Raw genomic sequence first — 23,942 nt, forward strand, 5'->3', positions numbered from 1 at the left:
CAATTTGGCAAAACGCACGGATGTGTTTCTAGCAATAAGCATCTTGGGGGAGTTATGGGACCATTACGGGTAAAGCTATGTATGATATTTGACATAACCAGGACAGATAGCCACTACGTCCTTCTTACTCCGTTGAAAGAATACGTCTCGATTATGTATAGCAAGACCTCCAACAAGTTCAACATAGGTACAGTCAATCGGTTGACGGCCCGTTGAGCCGTTGCTGTTGCAGTGCCTCAGGTGCCCCGCCAAGCACCAACTCCCCGAATGTCAGCACGGCCTCATTATGCTAAATGACGGCCATTAATCTTCCGCGCCCCACACCATTATTCCTCTGGGCGCAGCCTTCGCTTCCTGAACTATTTACAGGGTCTTCCACTCTTGGGAGCTATACTGGAGAATGGTTGGACCAAGGAACTGGCGACTGGTTGAGCCGTGATGCAGTCCGTCGATTATCCAAGGCGGTTCCCCGCTCACCCCTCCATCGCACGATGGAGAGCTCTCGAAATGCCAGGAGGACGGACTTAAATATCTGTCCACTCCCCTCGGTCATCCTGGAGAAAATCCTTAAGGCATAGCACTGCTTTTTTCAGTAGTTGTCCCATCCATTGAAAGGAAAAGAAAGCTGTCTGAAGCCATCCCCCGAGATCCATTCAATCATGGGCTCCACAACTACTTCGACTCTTCCTCCGGACTTTCTTTGGGGATTCGCAACTGCGAGGTATATCCTGACCTTATGTTTCCTCTTTCATCGGGGTTTTAACTAATTGTCGCCGTTATTTCGTTATCTAGCTACCAGATTGAGGGAGCTGTGGATGAAGATGGACGAGGCCCATCTATTTGGGATACATTTTGCAAAATCCCCGGCAAAATAGCCGGTGGAGCCTCTGGCGAGGTGGCTTGCGACTCTTACCACCGCAGCCATGAGGATATTGCCCTGCTCAAGGAGTGTGGTGCAAAGGCATACCGTTTTTCTATCTCATGGTACATCTTTGCACAGCCTCCGGACACTAATTGAGAGAACGGATTTTGGCTGACCCCACCTCGATCATAAAATACAGGTCTCGTGTCATCCCTCTCGGTGGCCGGAATGACCCTGTCAATGAAAAGGGTCTCCAGCACTATGTCAAGTTCGTCGACGACTTGCTCGCGGCGGGTATTACTCCTCTCGTTACCCTCTTCCACTGGGATCTTCCCGATGCGCTCGACAAGCGCTACGGTGGTCTTCTGAACAAGGAAGAATTTGTCGCCGATTTTGCCAACTATGCTCGCGTAATGTTCAATGCTTTCGGCTCAAAAGTCAAGTACTGGATTACTTTCAATGAGCCTTGGTGCAGCAGTGTGCTTGGATACAATGTGGGCCAGTTCGCCCCTGGCAGGACCAGCGACCGTACCAAGAGCCCCGTGGGCGACGGTTCGCGCGAGCCGTGGATCGTCGGCCACAACATCCTTGTCGCTCACGGAGCGGCGGTGAAGATTTACAGAGAAGAATTCAAGCCCAGAGACGGCGGTGAGATTGGCATCACATTGAATGGTACGGCTCTGGTCTCCATGTGCATAGCGCGATGAAGTAGTTACTGATCAAATCCCAGGTGACTGGGCTGAGCCTTGGGACCCCGAGAACCCCGCGGACGTCGAGGCCTGCGATCGCAAGATTGAGTTCGCTATCTCCTGGTTCGCTGACCCCATCTATCACGGCAAGTACCCAGACAGCATGGTCAAACAATTGGGGGACCGCCTGCCCACCTGGACCCCCGAAGATATCGCCCTCGTCCGCGGCAGCAACGACTTCTATGGCATGAACCACTATTGCGCCAACTACATCAAGGCCAAGACAGGCGAGCCGGACCCCAATGACGTCGCCGGCAACCTGGAGATCCTCCTGCAGAACAAGAACGGCGAATGGATCGGTCCCGAGACACAGTCGCCCTGGCTGCGACCCCACCCCATTGGATTCCGGAAGCTGCTGAAATGGCTCAGCGATCGCTACAACCAGCCCAAGATCTACGTTACTGAGAATGGCACCAGTCTCAAGGGCGAGAATGACCTCCCTGTGGACCAGATCCTGAACGACGAGTTCCGTGTGCAATATTTCCACGACTATATCGCTGCAATGGCGGACGCTTACACGCTGGACGGTGTGAATGTCCGCGCTTACATGGCGTGGAGCTTGATGGAGTAAGTTTGCCTTGCATTCAGAGGTACCGGTCCAGCTGGCTGACAGATCTTCTTTCCCGTGCAGTAACTTCGAATGGGCCGAAGGCTACGAGACCAGATTTGGCGTCACCTTCGTCGACTACGCAAACAACCAAAAGAGAATCCCCAAGAAGAGCGCCAAGGTCCTCCGTGTGATCTTCGATCAATACATCGAGAAGGCTTAAGGTTGAACGACTATGACATGAAGAATGTTGCATGTACATAAATTACAATTCATGATTTCATCAAGTCTAGGGGAGCTTTCATCACATGTACCCACACTCAAAAGAGCACTCACCAGCCATTCGATAGTCGTACTTCCCATTCCAGACATGGAGTTTTCTCCGTGCCACATGCGTTGCTCCGCATCTATTGTCACGTGGCAAGCCCCTGGCTCCACCACCCCACTCTGCATTTAGCCTGTACGTAGTGTCTCCACTGTCCCATTCTTTTGTTTTCTGACTCGGACAATTTTAGAAATGCAATGTAGCCAGGGCAGCATCAAAACCATGGATACAATCATCATGAGAAGATGATATACAAGATAGGCCGAATGATCCTTTGAACATTTGAGCCAAATCTTTATAACGCATAACGAAAGTTCTTTGACTCCATGTCGGTCAAGTCCTTGAACCCATCAAGAATCGCGGCTTCCTCGCGCCGCGAGACATCATCGTCCGGCGACGCCTTGCGATCTCTCCGCAGATTCTCCCATTTCATGTATACATACGAAGCAAGCGCCAGGACAATCATGCCAGCATAGCAGGTCAGCAGACCTGCCAAAGCGGAGTGGTACCGGGGCGCTTCACGGGCGAAGAAGATTTTGGCGCCAGCGACGTGACCTGCTGCGAACATGGTGAACCACATGCCATTGGCCATCGAGCGCTTGGTATGTCCGGCGACGTTTGTCGCTAAGAGGTTCCACGACACGATGATTGGGGCGCCGATAATGTACTGCAGCCAGGTGCAGCCGACCAGAGTCCATCTGTGGTCGAGGCTGGTGAATCGGATACCGAGGAGCCCGCCGAACGGGATGAGGCATACTGCGGCGAGGACGAGGCAGCGCGAGTCGCGGACGTAGGTCGCGACCAGGCCGCAGATGGGCACCACGACGGCTTGGGTGGCCCCCGTAGGGAGCTGGAGAAGGGTTGCGTAGATGCCGTTGAAGCCGAAACCCTTGATGAGCGCCGAAGAGAAGTTGGACACGCCGCCGTTGATGACGCCGCAGCCAATTCCGATTCCTAGGCTGAAAAGGACTTTGGGGTCGTATAATGCTTCGAGGGCCTGATGCGACTTGATCTGCTTGGTTTTGACTCCGATCATGTTCTCTGATACTCGCTGAACAGCCACGACGCGTTGCTGGTGAGTGAGGAACTTTGGGGAACTAGGGGAGTCGGGCATCAGCCAGAGAAAGAGACAACCAGTGGCAAAGTTCATCAGACCGATCGTCAGGAAGATGAGCTGCCAGCTGTGAAGATTGGTATTATGAGAATGGCCCAGTCCGAAACCGAGAAGCGCTCCGATCATCGTGGCCATGCCGTTGCCAGACATCCAGAGACTCATACGCAGAGGCTGTTCAGATCTCTTGTAGAACATGGAAGTGAAGTTCATCACTGCATTAGTCAGTCTCCGAGTCCGAAGCGATGGATGACACAATTTATTGGAACTCACGGCACGGACTCACGCATGCCTCTGCCATGCCCAACAGGAATCTCAAGACTAGGATACCCGCATAATTCTTAGCGCCGATATGCGCAATAACGAGCCCGGCCCAAATGATGATGACTCCACCCATATACTTCGCTAGGGGCAATCGTTGAATCAGGAGATTCGCCGGGATTGCCCAGAACACGTACCTTGTCGGGTTAGCGAAGTCGGCTCCGTTGTATGAGGAAGGGTCTGGAGTACCCAAAGTAGAAGATAGCAGCAACCCAAGAATATCTCTGGCCTTCGAGACCGAGATCTGGGATCAGGGTATAGGCCGAGGCGTAGTTGAGCGAAAGCTTGTCTATGAATCACAAATGAGCCGGTCTCTTCAAGCATCGTCCGAGTGAATGAGCATGTCTAACCCAGAAACTGCATTACAAAGGTTAAGTATAGCTGTGCAGGCGGGCCGTCAGTGACTGATACACAGCACAACGCAATTAGCAAGACAGTGGATCCTACAGGGACGTACAATTGGCAATATCCTGCGATCTAACATCTTGCGTACTCGGATCCCTTCTTCCTCCAGTTCCTCTGGCGATAATTGCTCCACCTCCGCATAGAGGTTTGCTCCAATGTCTCTAATATCCTCAGGTGCAATATCATCCTCTTTCTCCAGACTGTCGGAGCGTCGCACATCTAACTCGGCTTCCTTAGTATCGGTCATGGTTGCAAGATCAGCTGGCTTGGAGTGCAAGTAAACGGCGTAACAACGAAAGTTGAGGGGTTCAATCTACCCATTCCCGTAGAATCCTCCCTGCCGCGATTTCAGATAGCTTAAACATACCTGAGAAGATTTTGCAGAGTATACTGTTATCAGCTGCTGGTAGATAGCACACAAGGTACTCTATCTCTTGGCAGATCATGCAAGGTACTCTATTTCTTGGCACTCAGGTCATGCTCTGTTATCGTAAACTGTGCAGCAAGCCAATTGCCAAGCTTCATTCCCTCGCATGAAGATGGCTAATCAAGCAATTAGCGGACAAAAGTTTGATCGTCCCTCAGTTGTTGTGATTAAGGTTCTCGACACGCAGACCGAAGATGGCGGTTGGATGGGCGCCGTAGGGCATAGATTCTAGCATCTCGGATCTTCAACACGTCCTGAGTTCGGGATTGACTACCATTGTTAGATCTAAGAGCCCTATACTTCCGGCGGATCAGTGTATACAACGATTTCAGGCCTTACTCTTAGTGCTATTCCCATCCTGAATCCATCTGTCTTGAAGAAGCAGCCGCTACCGATGCACGGCGAGCCGGGGGATTGCCAATCAGCCCTCTGGAAAGCATCCCCTATCTGGTCAAAGACAGTATCGAGACTAGAGACACAGACGGTCTTGGGAGATACGAAGCGGAAGCATGCAACAAGAGAGGGAACACATTGACTCGAAATGCTGTATGTAGACCGCTTAGATGATACGAACCCGGTATGAGCCCGGTCCCTGTCTAGCATTGGACAAATTGCTGGCGATAAACAGCGGATGCTCAAGGGCTTGTACTCATACAAACACGGACCGAATATACAGATCTCCGAACGATGCCACCATATAAGTCGTTAAAGTCATCATTTAATCCATCGTTGAGTCGACTTATCATATCCGATCATCTTCAGGTCGATATTCAGCGTCTTCAGCATAATTTCCATTGTAAATTCCTGTGCATATCGCGTTAGCATCCTCTCGTCCAGTCAGTGACAATCCATTCAAGCATACCTCATCTTCAGCTGTCTCCCTCCCAGTACCCACCTCCTGTTCCTTCCGAGGCATCTCAACTTCATCAAGGAGCTCAGCTTTCCGCTGCTCCAGTTCCTCTTCGTCAATCTCAATTCCCTCCGCTTTGGCATTGCCATACCACGAGTTCATTTCCTCCTGTTCCCACCTGGCGCTGTCGCTCTGCATCCGCTCTCTCCAAGCCTTCATACCCCCCATCCGAGAGACCCGCTCTCGAGCTCCTTCGAAAACCTCTTCCGCAGCTTCCTGGCTTACAGTCTTCCATTTGAGGATCAGAGCTTCGAGCTCGGCATCTTTCGACGATGATTCAATTCGAAGAGCTTGCTGCACTGTATCGAGTTCAGAGCGGAGAGCAGACAGTCTGGATTGTAGGGCTCTTTCTTCCTTCTGAAGCTCTGAGATGACAGGATCTGCTAATATGCTCTTCTTCGACGGAGTTATCTGATTTGTACCAGGTTTTCGTTTTCGATTTTGCAAACTTGGAACTGGCGAGGCGGGAGATGAGCATGTAAGAGAAGTTGGTTTAGATGAGATGGAAGTCCGCGGCATAAGATGTTCCTGTGCATCTTTGCCATCGACATCTTGCGGTTCTGGGCCTCCAGCCTCGGTCTTGATGGAAGAATTGTTGAATGCCTTTTCCTTGTCCACAGTGCCCTGCACTGGCTTGCGGAGAGGTGACTTGAACGGCTTCGAGAGCGTAGAAGCGGCACCTTCGATGCGACGTCGTTTTCCGTTCAGATTAACAAGATTAACAGAAGACATTTTCAAGCATTGACATTCAACTCTGCATTGCATCACATCCTCACATATAAATATTTGATTCAAAAACGATTCACTTGGCTTGGGATCGATGGCAGAGTGCACTCTTGCGTCGCGTGGAGGAGTAGATCAAAAAGATGCTTATCGATAAGCACAGCTACCAGATAAGATAACCAATACTAATATTTACAAGTCTACGAGGACTTTTATGAGCTTGAATGGTGCCTAGAAGAATGTACAATTGGTCAAACTCATGCAGATGCTTTCTCTATTAATGTCCAACACCACCAGCAACCCACTGAGCAAACTCCGGGTCTCCAGGCTGCGGGAAAAACCCGCGGTCGTTTTGATTGTTGACTGCCGCTGGGTTGGCACCCGGATTCTCGTTCGGCCTCGGCCTGTTTCGCTGCTGCCTCAAGTATACAAGTACGAGTAATGTGGCAGCCAAGGTGACAATAATGAGGCCTTCCAGTACGCTCTCATCAATGTCGAGTTCGAGGTCATCATAGTAGCCATCGTCATGGCGGTGTTCATCAAGGCGGCGGGCATCTGGATTCGAAGATAGCATGTCATCTTCATCTTCCGCGTGCTTGTACAACTGTGAGTGGTAAGCCTCCTCGTCTTCGTCGTTCTCAATAAATGCTGCAATCCACTCTTTGAATGTCCGACGAGGCTTTTGTTCTGCGGTGTCCGGTCAGCATGTAAATAGGCGTAAGCGATTAAATCATCTTGGGTATCCTCACCTTCTTCCTCTCGAATGGAGTTGACCTTTCCATTTGTAATCTTGTTCCAATAACTGCGTATCCGCAGCTTTATCAGGCTTAATTTCACAGGCAGATAAGCTTCTGCATTTGCTTCGAGCGCCAAGTCGTAGTATCTTTTGGCCATATGGAAGTCTTGCTCCACGGCGACTCCGTTCTCGTGCATCCAGCCAAGGTTCCAGTAGGCCTGCGCACTGTAATGGGCTTCAGCAGCGGTATGATAGCAGATAGAAGCTTTTTCAGGATCGGCTCCGATGCCAGTTCCGCTGAGATAGTAGTCACCCATCTTGATCAGCGAGTCGATATTCGCCTGTTTGGCCGAACGTGTCCAGTAGATCAGCGCTAGAGCAGCGTTTCGAAGGAGAGACGGACGAGGCTTCTTAACCCCAGGTAGCATAGAGTCGAGCGACAACAATGAGCGCTGCTCATCGAGCAGGAATGCTACATTTGCCTGAGCGCTTTCGTAGCCTTGCTCTGCAGCCATCATGGCTGGGATCAAAGCCGCTTCTTTATCGCCACTCTCGTACGCGGCGTTTGATTCGGCAAACGACGAATGAATCGCTTCGGCACGCTCTGCGACCATTTTATAATACGATGCGGCCATGCCACAGTGTCGTTGCCGGCCGATGCCATTGTTCGATAACTCCGCCAGGTAATAGAAAGCCTCCATGGACCCCCAGCGAGCAGCCAGCTCGAAATACCGGGTCGCCGTGGCGACATCCCCCTGATCCAGGAATAGAACTCCAAGTCTGGTCTCCGAGGCTGGATAATCCTGATCGGCTGCCGATTTGAAATACGACGCGGCCTTGAAGGCGTCCTGGGGCACGCCGTAGCCGTGAAGATACATGAGTCCGATCTCGTGCTGACAGAGCGAGTCGCCATTGACCAGTCCCCGCTTGAACCAGGTAAGAGCGTTGTTGAAATTCTGCTCGACGCCTTCGCCGCGCAGGTACATCAATCCAACGTGGCCAGCTGCTTTAGAAGCAAGTTTATCGATCCCCATGGGGTGATTGGGATTGACTGAGCCGTCCTTGTTCCAGTAGCGTCTCGTTACCTGCTTGAAGTACTTCATTGCCTTTCGGAAATTCCGAGGCAGGCCTCGCGCCCCATCGTAGTGTAGCTTCCCCAAGCTAAACGTGGCCTTGAGCTCCCCCTTGCGCGACATGAGGTCCAGGTATTCTAGAACATCCTCCAAGCTAGCCTCCGTACTAGACTGGACCCCATCACGCTGTGCGTTAGGCCCTGAGCTTGAGACACTGGCACCCTCGCCGTAAACGCCACCCTCCTCGTCCGCCCACCGATATGCTTCACTAGCCATGCTATAGCCACCAGGTGGCCCAGATCGATGCCACTTAATCGCCTTGTCCGCCACTTTCTTGTAGTAATACGTCGCTTGATCGCAGTCTCTGGGAGTCCCAATACCAGCGTGGTGGCGATACGCCAGCGTCATTTCCGACCTCGTGTTCCCTCCTTCCGCAGCAAACGTATGATACAACAATGCCTTCGCCTGGTCGCGCTCCACCCCGTCCCCGATGCCAGTGGCGTACATGAAACCGAGCATATATTGCGCTGTACTGTTTCCAGTCAAGGACGCAAGGCTCTGGTACCAATGGAAAGCGCGCTTGAAATCGCGCGGATGTGTAAAGTTACCATAGAAGTTCATTTCCGCTAATAGGAACATCGCATCGGGGTTCTCATCCTCCTCCGCAGCCAGCTTGAGTTCTTTCACGGCTTTGACAACATTCGGATCGACTCTTCGCTTCTCAGTTGTCTCCGATTGAGGTGCATTCATGAATAGGATGCGGAACGCCTGTTGGGCGTAATGTAAGGCATATCCGATGAGGCCCGATGGCTTCTCAGATCGGGTGGTTGAAATCTTTATTCCGTGGAGGACTCTAAGGGCGTTTGCGACACGTTCTATAAGCAGACAATATCAGTCGCCATTCAATCATGTTCACCCATTGGCAGCAATATCCTCTTACCTTGTCCGGGCCAAATTTGAGACCCCTCAGCTTCACCCGCATATTTGCTTCCATGCCGATATGCTTCGGAAGTCACATCTATTGATGGATGACCATTCTCTGACTGAACTTTCGATTCAGCCACGAGCGCCTGCAGCAGCACTAGAAATTGATCGCTGATGATCAGTATGAGAACCTCGGTGGTCGCACCGTTGACGTAGTGGATACTTACGGAGCGCCAGAGGCAGAAAACGCCATAGCCATAAATTCTTCATGTTGCCTGGCAAAACTTGGTAGTATTTGGGAGCAATAAGAGGCACATTGCGATTCCTCTTCTCACAATTGACTGGACATCGATCCACCTTGTCAACAGTCAGAAATGTGGCCTCGATGACTCCGGGGAAGCTGGTTCAGCGTATTATGAGCTCACGCGGGAACCGGCCACCTGGCGTTGCGGAGCTTCATTTTGCCGATGACATATCCTCACACTCGAAAGCTGCAGCCAATGTACATCATCTTATCACAAGAATAATCATGTCCTGCAATAAATTTCCTACATTGCTAAACATTATGTTTTTCCTTTTAAGAATAATATTCCCTTTATTTATCCATTCCTTCTTTAATCCGATTTAGGCTAGGCTGTGTACATGAAAAGAACAAGCAGTGGCAGTAATACAATCATTAACGTCTTTGAGGGGACCAGAGCACTCGCCCATCCACAAACCGTTCCGTTCTAAAGCCATCGTGGTATTTGGAAGGTCCGAGGGGAAGTGGGAGTGCAACGAATCAGAACAAGATGCATCGCCAGCCCAGAAGAATGTATCACAATTTCAGCAGGGTGGCTCAAATTATTGGAAACGAAAAACAATCAGGCTGAAACGTCAAAAAGGCATACATCTGAGAAAGGCTGCTGGCGCCCATATTGAGGATGAAATAACCGACCAAGTCCGCGGCATCAGATGCAAAATGTGTTCTTTTTTATGGATTGTTCGATAGAATGGATGATGGTACAGGAATAGAACGGAAACCATAAAGTAGCCGAAGCACTTGCTAATCTCACTGGCGAGGAGACCTGAACAAGAATGTTAGTCAAATGCGCACACATCAATCAAGCTGAAGACGAGGGTACATACGAAGGGCTGAAGGCCGGGGACGTAGGACTGTATCCAGGGGAGGTGGGGCCTCCCGGAGACGTCGGCGATCCAGCAAAGTTAGGCGACGTAGGTGAGTACGTCTGCGGGCTCGTAGGAGACCAGCCAGGAGATGTAGGCGTGTACTTGGGAGATGTAGGTGAAGTAGGAGATAGATGTCGACCGGCGCCACCAATAGCAGGACTGGTCGGGCTGTAGCTAGGCGACGTAGGGCTGAACGCAGGAGAAGCCGGGCTGAAGCTGGGGGACGTAGGGCTGTAGTTGGGAGATGTCGGTGAGAACCCTGGCGATGTGGGAGAGTAGGACGGAGACGTCGGGGATGCCTGTCCATATGCCGGCGACGTCGGTGAATATGCGGGCGAGGTTGGAGCGAAGGATGGACTGGCAGGAGAGAAGCCAGGGGACGTCATAAAACGAGGACTGGTGATGCCCATGCCAGGAGACGTAGGTGAATAGCTTGAAGTTGGGGAGTACCCAGGAGACGTGGGATTGGCGCTGAACGGGCTGCTGGGTGAATAGCCTGCCGGGCTTGTAGCAGCGGGGCTGAAACCACCTCCAAAGCCACCCGTAGGTTGGTACTCGGTGAAGCCGCCAGGAGACTCGGCACCCGCCTGGCGAATGGGCGAGAAAGCAGACTCCGGATCGGGGGTACCGATGTATGCACTTTCCTGCATGGGCGAGCCAGTATCGTACTGTGTGGCAGCGCCGTCGGAAATAATTGCATCCTTGGCCCCGATGGTTCCCATAACGCCGAACCGTGCATTGTTCGACACAACAGTACTGAGGAGGTTTTGGTCAAGGTAGAGGTCAAACTCTCCTGTACCAGCGGGCGCCATCTGTCCCAGGATCAGATTCTCTGACACACCGCGGCAGTCGTCGAGCTCTCCGAAAGCTGCAGCTTCCAATAGAATCTCCACCGTCTCTTCGAACGAACACCGCATCAGGGCACCATTGTCAGCACGATTGATACCGTGGCGAGTTACCGGTGTCAGATAACCTCGCACCGTCATGACGTCGACCAGGAGCGCCAGATGACGGTGGTTGACATAGGAACCGTCGAAAGCAAGCACTTGGGTCAATTCCCGAAGCACAGCCGTACGGGCAGCTTCAATACCAAAGACTTCAAAGACCTCGATAAACTGGTTCGAGTACGTACGCGTAGCGTCAACTCCAGGGACAGCCAGGACCTCACCGAGGGAAGAACCACTGGTTTCAAGAACCCACTCCTTGCAGAGAGGATCGGTCTTGCTCGCAAACAGACTGCCATCCTCAAGAACACGGACTTTGCTCTTCTCGTTAATGAAAGCCCGTTCCACTCCTTGAACACCACGGAGAGTGAGAGTATCCAGAAGATGCTGTTCCAATTTCTTAAGAGTGACATCGTATTCAATGTCCTCATCATCTTCGTCTTCCTTGTAATCCTGGATTTGACGGATACGAATGACCTGCTCATCGGCGTTGTTATCACTGAAAATAACCGCGATATCCTTGGGATAAGCCTGCTTAATCTTGGCAGCAACATCCTGCACTGTAAGACCCTTATCCAGGAGCTTTGGCCGACTGAGAATGATACGAAGCAACCACTTGGACTGTCGAGAAGAGGCGTCTGTGACATCCTCCGGAATGATGAAGTAGGACTCGACCATATCCCTATCATTTTCAATGACTGTGGTCTGGATGTCCGGGTCGTAGTAGATCTCAGTGGCTTCTGTGACGGATCTCAGGCTGGTATGCTCAACAACGCTTCGCAACTGTTTAGCAGATTCCTTATCGTGGCATTTGTGGGGCAACTGGTAAACAGTCATAGATGGCGTCTTAATGTTGGTAGCGACGTTGAGAATTTCCTTGAGACGAGGAACACCAAGGGTGACGTTCTTCGACGAGACACCAGCAAAGTGGAAAGTATTCAAGGTCATCTGTGTAGCGGGCTCACCAATAGACTGAGCGGCTAGCACACCAACCATTTCACCTGGGTTAGCACCAGCCTTAGCAAATCTGCTCTCGATAGCACCGATGACATGCTGGAAGGCGAGCTTGTTCATCGAGTACTCGGTCACAAGTCTGCGGAATGCAAGGCGACTGCGAAGCTGTGCCTTGAACAACAGTGTAGCATTCTCCTGCGCCTCGCGCGAGATTGGATCGTCGCCGCGCACAACTAGCAAACGATCGAGCAGAGAGCGGACTTGAGGGATGACCTCGGCAGGATGCAAGTCGCTAATGGCCCCTTCACGTATCCGGAATGTGCTCCTGGCAGTTTCAAGGATTCTCTGCACGTTGATGGGAAGCTGCATCATCTCATCGTCTTCTTTCGCGACAGTGCGAAGGAATGCCCGGTCTTTGAGCAATTGCTCCCATTCCTCGTCGAGATATCTCTGGACTTCAACATCGCCAGCAATTTCATTGGCCTGTTCCAAGACTTCAGGTCCCAGGCTCCTCTCGGGATCCATGAGATCCACACGGAATCGCTCTCTGAACTTCTCATCAGAGCATCTGATAATGTCGACCCGCTGGTTTTCGATGTGAGCACCATCAAGACCGTCTTCTCCGTAGATGAATTGTATCACATCACCCAGAGAGTTTCTGACAGTACCGTCATACTTAACCATGACCTCTTCCAAGGCCTTAACCAGCTTTCGCTGAATATAACCAGTCTCGGCAGTCTTGACGGCAGTATCGATCAGACCTTCTCGACCGGCCATGGCATGGAAGAAGAATTCAGTTGGGGTTAGACCACGCAGATAAGAGTTTTCCACAAATCCGCGAGATTCCGGAGAGTAGTCATCCTTGGTGAAATGGGGAAGAGTACGATATTTGAATCCGAAAGGAATACGCTTGCCTTCGACGGACTGCTGGCCCACAACAGCAGTCATCTGAGAGATATTGATCGTCGAACCCTTAGATCCAGACCGGGCCATCTGGATGGCGTTATTGAGATCCTTCAGACTCTTCTCAGTCTCACTACCAGCTTCGTCACGGGCATTGTTGAGCGCACGCGAAACCTTGCTCTCAAAGGTCTCTCGAACGTTCATACCAGGCAGGGGCTCCAGAGTATTCTCCGTGGCGCTTGCTGTGATAGCCTCGACTTCCTTCTTCCTCTCTCGCACACAATTCTCGATTCGCTGAATCGTGATCGCGTCGGGAATGGTGTCACCAATACCTATACTGAAACCATTGTGAAGCAGCCAGTAGTTGACAATGGTTTGTGCACCATTGAAGAAAGCCACCGCAGTATCCGGCCCGTACTCATTGAAGATTGTGTGAATGACACCACCACCGCTAGCACCAACAGTCTTCTTGGAGAACATTCCATACATCAACTGTCCGCCGTGGATGAGCAGACCACCGTCTGTCAGAGGCGAGAACTTCTCTGCCAGACTAGAGTTATCTTTCTCCACACGCAACAAATTGAGCCCAGATGGAAGAGCCATGCTTATCATCTGCTTTCCAGTCCACCTAGGTCTAGGCTTCAAGATGGCTGGCGGAGGGATAACTCCATCCCAGTCTGGAACCCACAACATAATGTTCATGACCTGTTCTTTGCTCAAGAAGACATCACGTCGGCAAATCTTGTAGATACCGCAGAGAGTATCTTGCACGATACCCATAAGGGGACCGTTACGCTGGGGAGACACGATATTCAAAGGGACCAAGGCGAGCTGCTTCAACTCTGCGCGAGACTCCTCGCTCTGAGGAACGTGCAAGTTCATCTCGTCACCGTCGAAATCGGCGTTGTAAGGGGTGGTGACAGACAGGTTCAGTCGGAAAGTCGAATACGGCATAACACGGACACGATGACCCATCATAGACTCCTTGTGCAGGGAAGGTTGACGATTGAACAGAATGATATCGCCATCCATAAGATGCCGCTCGACTTTCCAGCCATACAGCAGCTGTTGACCTCCAGCTCTTCGGGCATGGCGTAAGTCAATACGCTCCCCGTTGTCCCGCACGATATACCTAGCTCCAGGATGTTCGTTGGGGCCATTGGCGACAAGCTGCTGCAGCTTCTCGATGTTGTACGGAGTGACAACTTCGGGGTAGGTCAGAGTCCGAGCAATACTCCTTGGAACACCGACCTCGTCCAGAGACAGGTTCGGATCACCAGTAATGACAGTACGAGCGGAGAAATCGACACGCTTGCCCATCAAGTTCTGTCTAAGACGACCCTCCTTACCCTTCAGACGGCTTCGGATAGCCTTGACCGGTCGGTTCGATTTCTGCATGGCCTTCGGCTGACCAGCGATATCGTTGTCCATGTAGGTGGCAACGTGGTACTGCAAAAGCGACTCAAACTCGCGTACGACGTGTTCAGGAGCGCCTTCCTGTTCGCATCGCTGGACATTCTGGTTCGCTCGGATAATCTCAGCCAACTTGTAAGTCAGATCATCCTCACCGCGCTGGCCGCTGGTGCTGCCACCGACGAGAACACTAGGACGGACAGGAGGAGGGGGGACAGGCAGAACAGTGATGATCATCCATTCAGGACGAGCATAGTCATTACTTAAGCCCATGATGCGAACATCTTCGTGGGAAATGTTGCGGAAGACATTCAAGGCCATCTGAGGAGTAATGACTTTCTTTTCCGGCTGCTGCATCTCATCCTCATCCATCATGCTCTTGTTGGGCTTCCATGTTCCAACCAAAGTGATACCCTCTTTACGAATCGTGGGCTGGGCGTTACCGCAACCACCATGCCTCCGGAGAGGCTTGGAGCTCTCTTTCGAAAACGGCTCGTCCTCGTCCGGCGGAGGGTCTGCTTCACAGATCAACACATCCTTGGAGAGTCTCCAGATATGGTCGAAACGTCGCTTGGGATCTCTCATGCGTAGGGCTTCTAAGAATTTGGAGTCGGACTGGTTCTATGTCAGCATATCATGCCATGTAGGATTTGCCATCCCAAGTAGGGATGACTAACCGTATCGGCTTTGATCTTGCCACAGTTGTGGCAGACAGTCTCAAGGAGTTTCTTGACTTTGGTCAAGAAACCTAGAGTATAGCGTTAGCTTCTAGCATCTGCAACAGATTTGTATACATCTAACATACCGATGTGAAAGACTGGAGTCGCCAGCTCGATGTGTCCGAAGTGCCCAGGACACTCCTTTTGACCCTCCTCGCAGGTCTCACAGTTCCATTGCCGGTCAATCGTACCCAAGCGAGGATCGTTCAAACCCTTTGTCCGCGGCCGCATCCGTTGTTCGTCCTATTTATCATTTCGACCTATCAGTCATCCCACACCACAAGCCCCAGTCAACAGAAGCCAAGTTGTACGAACCATCGTCTCAGGATACTCAACATGCACCACGCTCATCCTTTTGATCTCTTCCGGTGAGAAGAGACCAAACTGGATCTCCTTGATGGTGCGCAAAGGCGCCTTGGAGTAGGGAAAGTAAACGTTCGACATGGTGGCGATCGGTCGTCGGATGTAGATGTGATAACTCGAGGAAACGAAGGCGGTTTAGCGATCAACGAAACGAACGATCCGAGTCGCACAAAGCAAAATCAAGCGATACTAGAGCGTTAACAATCAAGCGTGCTCGAGCGACGATGAAAGTGTTTGTAAGCAGCTGGCCGGCTGAGGCCTTTGGCAGCCCTTGCCACGAGGGCGCCTGCGACCTGGTGTCCCCGAATCCGCGAAACTTGGGGCGAAAGGGCGGAAAAGGGTATATCTCGATCGAATACGTCGAGGTCAATAGCCCGATGAGAGACAGGTAGATATCGCGATACGAGACGCGATGATCTGGAGGGTTGAGGGATGGGCAAGCAGCGAGTCGAGATGATGAAAGGGAGATGGTTGGATGTCACTTCAGTTCGGATGGGGCACGAGTTTTCTTGAGCCGCAGCCAGCAGCACTAGCGCGGTGCCCGCTAAAAGTCCGCAGCTCTAACCCGTAAAAACTTGGCAGTTGGCGGAAAAATCAGATTTGTAATACGGGATTATCCAATCAAGTTGTTCATATGATAGTGCCTATGAGTACTGCTGATGACTTTTAAATTGCAACTGACCGCCCAGCGACTGCCCTCTCATATGATAATCCAGCCAAAAGATTGATTCACCTCTTATCGCCGACTGTGCTCGCAGATTACCTAGCCACCAAGGGTGCTGGATGAATCCTTCACAATTATCTCTCCTGGCCTCTCTTCAGGCTGGGAAATCTTCTTCCGTTAACTGCAGTCACTTTGTCCTCACTTGAATCGCGCTAGTAAACCACGATGAATTTGTCGCTCATTGATCCTTTCGTCCTCGCCCAGGACTATCCCGACACCTTGACAGAGAAATTGAGTCCGTCGGCGCTCCCTTCCCTTTCTCAATACGACGTGGCTAACTAGCGACAGGAAGCGGGCACGCGACATGTTTGCGCTTCAATCGCAAAGGAGATTACCTGGCTTCCGGACGAGTGCGTACAACCCTCTTCCTTTCGGGCCCACCAACCTCGAATCCTCATTGACACCTCCTTCTATAGGTGGACGGTACTGTGGTTATCTTTGATATAGAGACAAATGGGGTTGCGCGGAAACTCCGCGGTCATACCAGACAGATCCAATCTCTCAGGTGGGAATTACTCCCCTGCCGAGTCAACTGAGAGAATGTCGTGCTAATGAGAAGGAATAGCTGGTCTAGAGATGGACGATACCTCCTCAGCTCCTCCCAGGACTGGAAATGCATTTTGTGGGACATGAAAGACGGTTCCCGCGTGCGCACTGTCCGATTTGAGGCCCCTGTGTATATTGCAGAACTACATCCTTTCAACCAGTGAGTGTCCCTTGCTCCTGCAGGGGTTAGAGTCCTGTCTAAAGCATGTCGGATGGTCGCAGTTTACTCTTCGTCGCTTCACTTTTCGAAGACCAACCAGTCCTCGTGGATATTTCGTCGCCCAAACCTATCAAGCGAATACTCCCCTCCGCTCCATTTCGTCCTCCGCCATCCGCCTCAGAAGAAGTCGACCCAGCCGTGGCCGCCAAACAAGCCGCGCAAGATGCAAAGCACTCGACATGCGTCACAATATTCTCGGCATTCGGGAATCACATCATAGCAGGCACGTCCAAGGGGTGGATCAATATCATCGAGACGCAGACCTGCACGACCATCCACTCGACCCGGCTCTGTAACGGCGTGGTCATTCTCCTCCGTTTGGCAAGCAATGGCCGGGACTTACTCGTCAACAGTTCTGATCGCGTAATTCGGACCATCATCATGCCTGACCTGTCACAACTAGGGATCGACCTCGAGCCCGCGAACATCAAACTGCAAGTGGAACATAAGTTCCAGGACGTGGTCAACCGACTAAGCTGGAACCACGTCACCTTCTCCTCTACCGGCGAATTTGTCACTGCCTCGACCTTTATGAATCCGGACATCTACGTCTGGGAGCGAAGCCACGGCTCCCTCGTCAAGATTCTCGAGGGTCCCCGTGAAGAGCTCGGCGTTGTCGAATGGCACCCGTCGCGCCCCATGGTAGTCGCCTGTGGCCTAGAATCCGGCTGCATATACACGTGGTCCATCGTCACGCCACAGAAGTGGTCCGCCCTGGCGCCAGATTTCGGCGAAGTCGAAGAAAATGTCGAGTACATGGAACGGGAGGATGAATTCGACATTCACCCGGCGGAGGAAATCCACCAACGGCGTCTCGACCAGGAAGATGAAGCCCCCGATGTCCTCACCATCGAACCGCTAAAGAGTGGTGCGGACAGCGAGATGGAAGCTTTCCGCATGCCGGTCCTCCTGGACATTTCTGACAGTGAAAGTGAGGAGGACATAGTGGCGGTAGGGCCGGGGACGATGCGTCGCCGGAGTCCCGGTGCAGGTCGGGAGTGGATGAACTCCAATGGAGACGGAGACAAAGAAAGTGGGAAGCCCGGTGCTGGTAGAGGTCAAAGGGGCCGGCGGAAATAAGCAGATCTCTTCTGTTCTTTATGAAACACCCATGGTCATTACAGCAACTTTCGGGTGATCTGCAACATTTGAAAGCATTTACGGCGTTTGACGGCACACATATCATGATGGTAACTAAAGATTTGGGGGGTTTTTCTAAGGATTCCCAAAAATGGGTATCTTCGAAGAGTTTTGACCACGAGTTTAAGGCATGAGTTGAGATCATATCCAATGTGTTGGCTGGGTGTCTTTTTTTCCATACCAAGGCAGTCGCTCGTGCCATGTCATCAATATCATTATAGCCAGAATTTCTTCCAAGAATTCATCTTCGAAAAGGACAAAGGGGTGGAAAAAAACAATAGCAAGAGGCATGTACTGCCGTCCATACAACAAGGCAAGGTGATCTGGGTATAAAGCCACTGTAAACGGCAACGTCCTTCCCTACAGAACGCCAGGGCATGCTATAAAGTGCAGTGCAACTATCGCGACCCATGCGGCCAAAACAGAAAAGGAATTTGTGTCCCTCTGTCTCAGCGAGATCTGGTTCACTCCTATCTTCCTTCTGTCCAACCAGTGGAGGTGTCGTTATCAGAGCAATTCCATGTCCCTGGTGCCACGATATCAGTCGATCACAACTCCCCGCGGCATGGGTCGTAAATGTGGCGGCACCGAAATTCGGTGACCTCTGATCTATATATATTCCTTGACCGTTTAGAAAGTCCTAAAAGCCAACGGTCAGGCTTTCTGACGGGCAGGAAACGGGATAAGCCTTCGTTCCAGTATTTTCATGCGAGCTTTCAGAGGTTTCCGCGTGCGCATGAATCTGGTATTGACGAGGAAGGATGGTCGGTCATGGAAGTTGGCGACCGAGATGGTGGATGTTTGTGGGTTTGTAGGGTGTGTGCCGCGTGGGGCGGACCGGTCTCTGAGATGTTCAGTACAGTTTTGTAACAAGAATTTGAAGCAAGATGGAGGAAGATCGCTCGGATCGTGTTCCAAGCACGATTGGTGGTTCAATCTGAGGGTGGAGATCCGCATTCATGGCGCGCAGTTTAGCAACCACGATCTCAGAGATTTGAAGGATGCAAGATTGATCTCGGTCAATTGGCGAGGGGCTTTCGAGCCTGGTATATATGCAGTATGTTGTAAGTATGGATCTCTTTATTGAAAGCCTCCGACTTCACATCGGCTGCTATTTGCTTGATTCGTTCGATAGGCCAACCGAACACACGGCTGAAAGGGGCCAGGCTCATCGTCTCAATACTCTCCGAGATGGCTAGGTTATACCAACGAGCCACTCTCCTCTCATGCTCGTCCTGATGCCAAGGGTTGAGAGGGAGTCCAACCATTTGATGGTCAATTTCAGTAAATCCGGCCTCCTGCAGATTTCGAATCGTTTCACGTGAATTGTGAGCAACCGGCCGCATGGTTTCCTCTGTGGCTTGTTTCAATAACTGGTACCATTGTCGAATAGCCAAGCCTTCCAAAGAGCGATCATCGCAACGGGGTTCGAAATCGATTTCGACCTGCTCAAACCAAGCACCGGGACGGAGATGGGAATAAATCCTCCGATAGAGGTTGGGCCAGCTTGCGACGCTGCCAGAGCCCATCTGCATGTGAATCAGGTCCCACGAATCCTCCCCAAGAGCCCAAAGACTTTCAAAGTCGAATGGCGCATAAAAGTCGCAATTTCTCGGGTGATTTGGAGGCTGTATGGGGGCCAAATCAACCCCAACGACGAAGGCCTCTGGATACTTGTTGGCCACATCGATCGCCCAAATCCCTGTCCCACATCCCAAATCGAGAAATCGGCCGTTGGTGGGATGCGGAGCATAGATCAGTCCGTCCGAGACTCTCGCCACAGTGAAAAGCTTGTGGAAGATATCTAGACGATCCTGCTCCTGCTCGTCGCACGGCAACATGTAGATTCCTTTGCGGTATCCATGGTACGTTCGTCCGTTCTCCTGATAGCAAGGGTATCTGTCAGGATTCCTAAAGGGAGAAGAGAAGAAAAGGAAGGTTGTATATTAGTCACCCAATGGTAACAAAGTTGCAATATTAACCGCTTTGACGGCAGCTCAAAGGAGGGAGAGCAAGAATATGAAAAGAGAAGGGAGAAGGGGAAGAGAGATATACTTGCTACTGGTAGAATTAATGCTTGGGGAACCATTGGCGTGCCAACGACCAGCGGCCGGGTCTCTCTCTGCAGCCGGACCCCTGTCTGTGATTGTATAGATGTCCATAGCATCGGAGTTGTTTCTTGAGCGGCCTAGGGCATTGAAATCTGACGAAATAGATCCGCGAACGTTAAGTGGCGGGGAGGCCACCATCGGAGGTCGCTGTCCACCCTGCCCGTTGAGGAACATCAGGTCGAGGAGGTCCAATCGGGTAATGGGGAAGAAGAAGAAGAAGAAACAGAATAGTATGTTGACGAGGTTAAAGAAGGAAAACACAATGTTGACTGGTCAGAAATCGGTCGTGGAGAGGTATATCGATAGAAGAAGATATGGTGGCTATTATCACAGATCAAAGCGAACATATAGGAAGGAGGAAAAGGCTGAGCACAGCGGCTGCAGGAATACTGCATAGAAGTATGGACAAGGTGATCGAAGGGGGCGAGAGGTCTTTTTGGCGAGGAAGGAAACACATAAGAATCATTCACACACAACACACGCACACAGTAAGAATAGGTAAGATTCCGTGATACAGGGCACTCTCAAACTCAGCTGAACTGCACACCCAACGACAGAATCAGAAGGTGGTCAGCTTAGCATTTAGGAGGCAAAAGGTAACAACGGACCTGAAGCGCCGCGGCTGCCTCCCCGCGGAAGACCCAAGCCTCTGGAGGAACCACACAAGAGCAGTCACGACGCGACCATGCAGGATTCCGGCTCGATGGACTCTATCGTCTGGATGTAGGCAGGCAGAGACAATGTATCTAATGGATTAGTGAATCAAGATTAACCATGGATCGATGATGGACGATCAAGGAAGAACCTATTGGGATGGAGCGAGGGGCGGTTAATTAATGCAAAGAAGAGTGAATGACGGAGAAAGTAAAATAGAAATAAAAATAAATAAAAATGAACTATTATTTAGTACAGGGGGAAAACAAAGAAGTGCGCCATAATATGATAATTATAACGATAGAAAAAAAGAAGAAAATAAATAAATCAATAAAGAAGGGAACAGTGCGAAGTTGAAGAAGAGATGAAAGGAGTAAGGAGCAAAAGCAAAGCACAGCAACCAAGGCTTTAAGGTTGTGCAACCGCTGTCTCCCTACCCGTCAGGCCCACGGGCGCGAAGGCGGGGCGGTTGGGAAGGGCCCAGCGTTAGACTGATCGGTCAGCCTGAGGCGCCAATTAGTTCAGCGAGGGTGGAAACAGAGACTACGAAGAAGAGAGGGGGACTGTCGGGTATGGGTTGATGAGGTACTCTGTTTCACGTATGAGTAAAAGATGTGGTTTCATATACACTCAAATTGGTCTGATGGTTGGCTACGACGCCTTGATTAGTGCTCGATTGATTAGATGGATACGTAGAGTATGAAAAGGGGCAAGTTGATGGCAATGTAAAGTCTGACAAAACGATCAAGAATATAATAATAATATGGCAGTTATAATTAGAGGCATCATTATGATCATGATCTCAAGAAGAGACTACCTATGGAGCAAGGTACCAACCTACCAACTGACCTATTGTAAGTCCATCAGCGAACGCATCCAAGACCCTGCCAATGCAGAAGAAGGAACCATTTCAGCGCTACTTCGAACTTTCATTTCTTGAGTGAATTTTCAGGAGACTCGGTTATGCTCCATGATCCGACCACATTCTCTGGTGCTCGATGGACCAAAGCGTACTCGACTACTTGCAGGGATTAGACAGGGTCTCTGATGGCTGATTGCCTAACTCTAATCAAGCGAATAGCGAACAATATGAATGCCTCGAAGACAAGTGTTACCATCGCTATTGATTAGTAGATACTTTGGCCCTCAACAGTGCTCTATTTAGTCAGGGATCAGGTGCAGTGTTCCACAGCCTTCAGTGCATCAACAAGGGGCTGCTTCCCGGGAGACTTATGATCCATGTATGTACCTCCCTTTCGCAGTATGAGATAATACGCTCTCATCTCACGCCCCAACCCTTTATACAGGAGACATCCAGACGGTCCATGATCTAGTATGTATACTTTAAGCCTTATGAAACATACTTTTTTCTACAATTTCTTACTTGAGACTAGGGCCCATCAGTACCCAGGTTTTCGGGCCCGCACGGAAAAAATTAAATTTGAAAGCAATCTTGAGCTTGCGAGTGCCAACAAACTAGCAACGACCAACGGAGGAAAATGGCGGTATACCCACTTTAGCGGGTGCCAACCCTGGTACCGTAGGTTTGGGGAATAACCTCCCAGACAATATGGCTCTTTTATTCTCTGTTCTTTGAACAGTTGAGTGCGTAGAATCTTGTCATCATGACTTGTGCCTGCTGACTATTGAAGATGATCCCCACTAAGTATGTGGTACCACTTAGGTTGTAGTCTGTGTGTCCCCTCTCCGTCCAGGTACCAGTGGGTAGTGACTACTCAACAATAGAAAATTGTGGGTTACCAACATCCAGGATATCGAAGGAAACTAAGGGCTGTACTAATCCTCGGAGGAAAAGATAGCGTAACTGTTCCCGTCAATAGTACTAAGGTAGTAAGGAGGGGCCTCTAATTTGATTTCATTTTTCCGATTGTTCTTGTTCAAAATGGGTATCTCCTGGGTCCCACCAAAATTTACCAGAATTCCCGCTCAAAGTACGGAGTAAAAGGACAAAGAACCAAAAAGTGACTTTCGGGCCGGACCCGGACCGTCGTCCACTTTTGGTCAAAGTCAAATTGTCCAATTGCAGTGGATTATTTTTCCGCAGCTAGACCATTTCGGTTCGGGCCTGGGCAAATAGTAAGATATTACCAACCATCCGGAGTCCAGAGTTAAAGCAAAGTACCTATCTTGGTAGATACTGCGAGCAGTGAACAATAATGATGAGCACACTCCGTCCGGTGACTGGTGAGACCTAGGTTCATAATTATCAGCTAAGCAGATACGGATGGATCAGGGATGCCGTCTCTTACTGTACTCCTTACCATACCAATATATCCTCGTGTCATCACTCGTCAAGGCGTCATCCTACTGCTAAACTTCTTTTAGTTTCTGCCACTCAGAACTCAACTAATCAGCTTATCTGGTCGTGTTCCCAACACTCTGGTTGAAGGATCCGAAGCTTTTCGGATGTCCATCCCTCTTTGAGCACTTCTGCTACGGTGCTACCCCTAGTGCCCGTGGGAACCCCGACGCTGAATCTCAATAATACTAGGTAATTCGCAGGCTCCATATCATTATTACTAGTTTATCTAAGAATTACCTTTACTAATACGTAGTCGGTACCCAAATGACTATTTACTCTCTGGCTCATCCATGGTCCATCAACCGCTTGGAGCCCACGGCATTGCATGCAATCCGCTCCGAAGTGGACCACGATTGTTGCATACTGTGGCCTGTGTCCATGGAGTATCTGTCATTCTGTCAACTGTCTCGACTCTCGAATACTCCGTAGATCCATGGAAAAGGGTCCAAACCAAAATACCAACCACAATCATAGGTACCATGCCTTGCCTCAGCGAAGGCCATGTCTTGAGCCTGGAAAGTACAATAACTCAGCCAGAGAATCATGTGAGCCATTAACAATAAAGTTTAGGCAATTGATAATCAATGGGCACACTGCAGCAGCGGGTGCAGGTACAGCATTAGATGAATCACTCTCTGCTAAATA

The 23,942-nt window shown here is 50.7% G+C and overlaps 7 protein-coding genes across 7 annotated transcripts, besides 1 other annotated feature; 2 read left to right on the top strand and 5 right to left on the bottom strand.

The window, feature by feature from the left end:
- Positions 1-659: 659 nt before the first annotated feature.
- Positions 660-2,381, top strand: NFIA_010690 (glycoside hydrolase family 1 protein; the record flags this gene model as incomplete). The annotated part of the gene is made up of 5 exons (XM_001264284.1): positions 660-721; positions 793-984; positions 1,062-1,534; positions 1,593-2,178; positions 2,243-2,381. The coding sequence occupies 5 exons, from the start codon at positions 660-662 to the stop codon at positions 2,379-2,381; spliced, it is 1,452 nt and encodes a 483-aa protein (XP_001264285.1).
- A 397-nt stretch (positions 2,382-2,778) lies between these two features.
- NFIA_010700 (putative MFS allantoate transporter) lies at positions 2,779-4,567 on the bottom strand (the record flags this gene model as incomplete). The annotated part of the gene is made up of 5 exons (XM_001264285.1): positions 2,779-3,809; positions 3,868-4,052; positions 4,105-4,204; positions 4,266-4,296; positions 4,373-4,567. The coding sequence occupies 5 exons, from the start codon at positions 4,565-4,567 to the stop codon at positions 2,779-2,781; spliced, it is 1,542 nt and encodes a 513-aa protein (XP_001264286.1).
- Positions 4,568-5,461: 894 nt separating this feature from the next.
- On the bottom strand, positions 5,462-6,389 carry NFIA_010710 (putative DNA repair protein Dds20/Mei5; the record flags this gene model as incomplete). The annotated part of the gene is made up of 2 exons (XM_001264286.1): positions 5,462-5,551; positions 5,610-6,389. The coding sequence occupies 2 exons, from the start codon at positions 6,387-6,389 to the stop codon at positions 5,462-5,464; spliced, it is 870 nt and encodes a 289-aa protein (XP_001264287.1).
- Positions 6,390-6,657: 268 nt separating this feature from the next.
- Positions 6,658-9,372, bottom strand: NFIA_010720 (ubiquitin ligase complex subunit HRD3; the record flags this gene model as incomplete). The annotated part of the gene is made up of 4 exons (XM_001264287.1): positions 6,658-7,067; positions 7,130-9,064; positions 9,130-9,284; positions 9,341-9,372. The coding sequence occupies 4 exons, from the start codon at positions 9,370-9,372 to the stop codon at positions 6,658-6,660; spliced, it is 2,532 nt and encodes an 843-aa protein (XP_001264288.1).
- Positions 9,373-10,216: 844 nt separating this feature from the next.
- Positions 10,217-15,660, bottom strand: NFIA_010730 (DNA-directed RNA polymerase II core subunit RPO21; the record flags this gene model as incomplete). The annotated part of the gene is made up of 4 exons (XM_001264288.1): positions 10,217-15,112; positions 15,175-15,245; positions 15,303-15,459; positions 15,532-15,660. The coding sequence occupies 4 exons, from the start codon at positions 15,658-15,660 to the stop codon at positions 10,217-10,219; spliced, it is 5,253 nt and encodes a 1,750-aa protein (XP_001264289.1).
- Positions 10,449-10,516: a microsatellite.
- An 808-nt stretch (positions 15,661-16,468) lies between the features above and the next one.
- Positions 16,469-18,149, top strand: NFIA_010740 (Set1-mediated histone H3-K4 methylation subunit Swd1; the record flags this gene model as incomplete). The annotated part of the gene is made up of 5 exons (XM_001264289.1): positions 16,469-16,538; positions 16,592-16,653; positions 16,720-16,808; positions 16,869-17,009; positions 17,072-18,149. The coding sequence occupies 5 exons, from the start codon at positions 16,469-16,471 to the stop codon at positions 18,147-18,149; spliced, it is 1,440 nt and encodes a 479-aa protein (XP_001264290.1).
- A 1,079-nt stretch (positions 18,150-19,228) lies between these two features.
- NFIA_010750 (class I SAM-dependent methyltransferase) lies at positions 19,229-20,494 on the bottom strand (the record flags this gene model as incomplete). The annotated part of the gene is made up of 2 exons (XM_001264290.1): positions 19,229-20,120; positions 20,265-20,494. The coding sequence occupies 2 exons, from the start codon at positions 20,492-20,494 to the stop codon at positions 19,229-19,231; spliced, it is 1,122 nt and encodes a 373-aa protein (XP_001264291.1).
- Positions 20,495-23,942: the final 3,448 nt, after the last annotated feature.

Source organism: Aspergillus fischeri, genomic scaffold, assembly GCF_000149645.3.
Source record: "Aspergillus fischeri NRRL 181 1099437636249 genomic scaffold, whole genome shotgun sequence".
NCBI lineage: Eukaryota > Fungi > Ascomycota > Eurotiomycetes > Eurotiales > Aspergillaceae > Aspergillus > Aspergillus fischeri.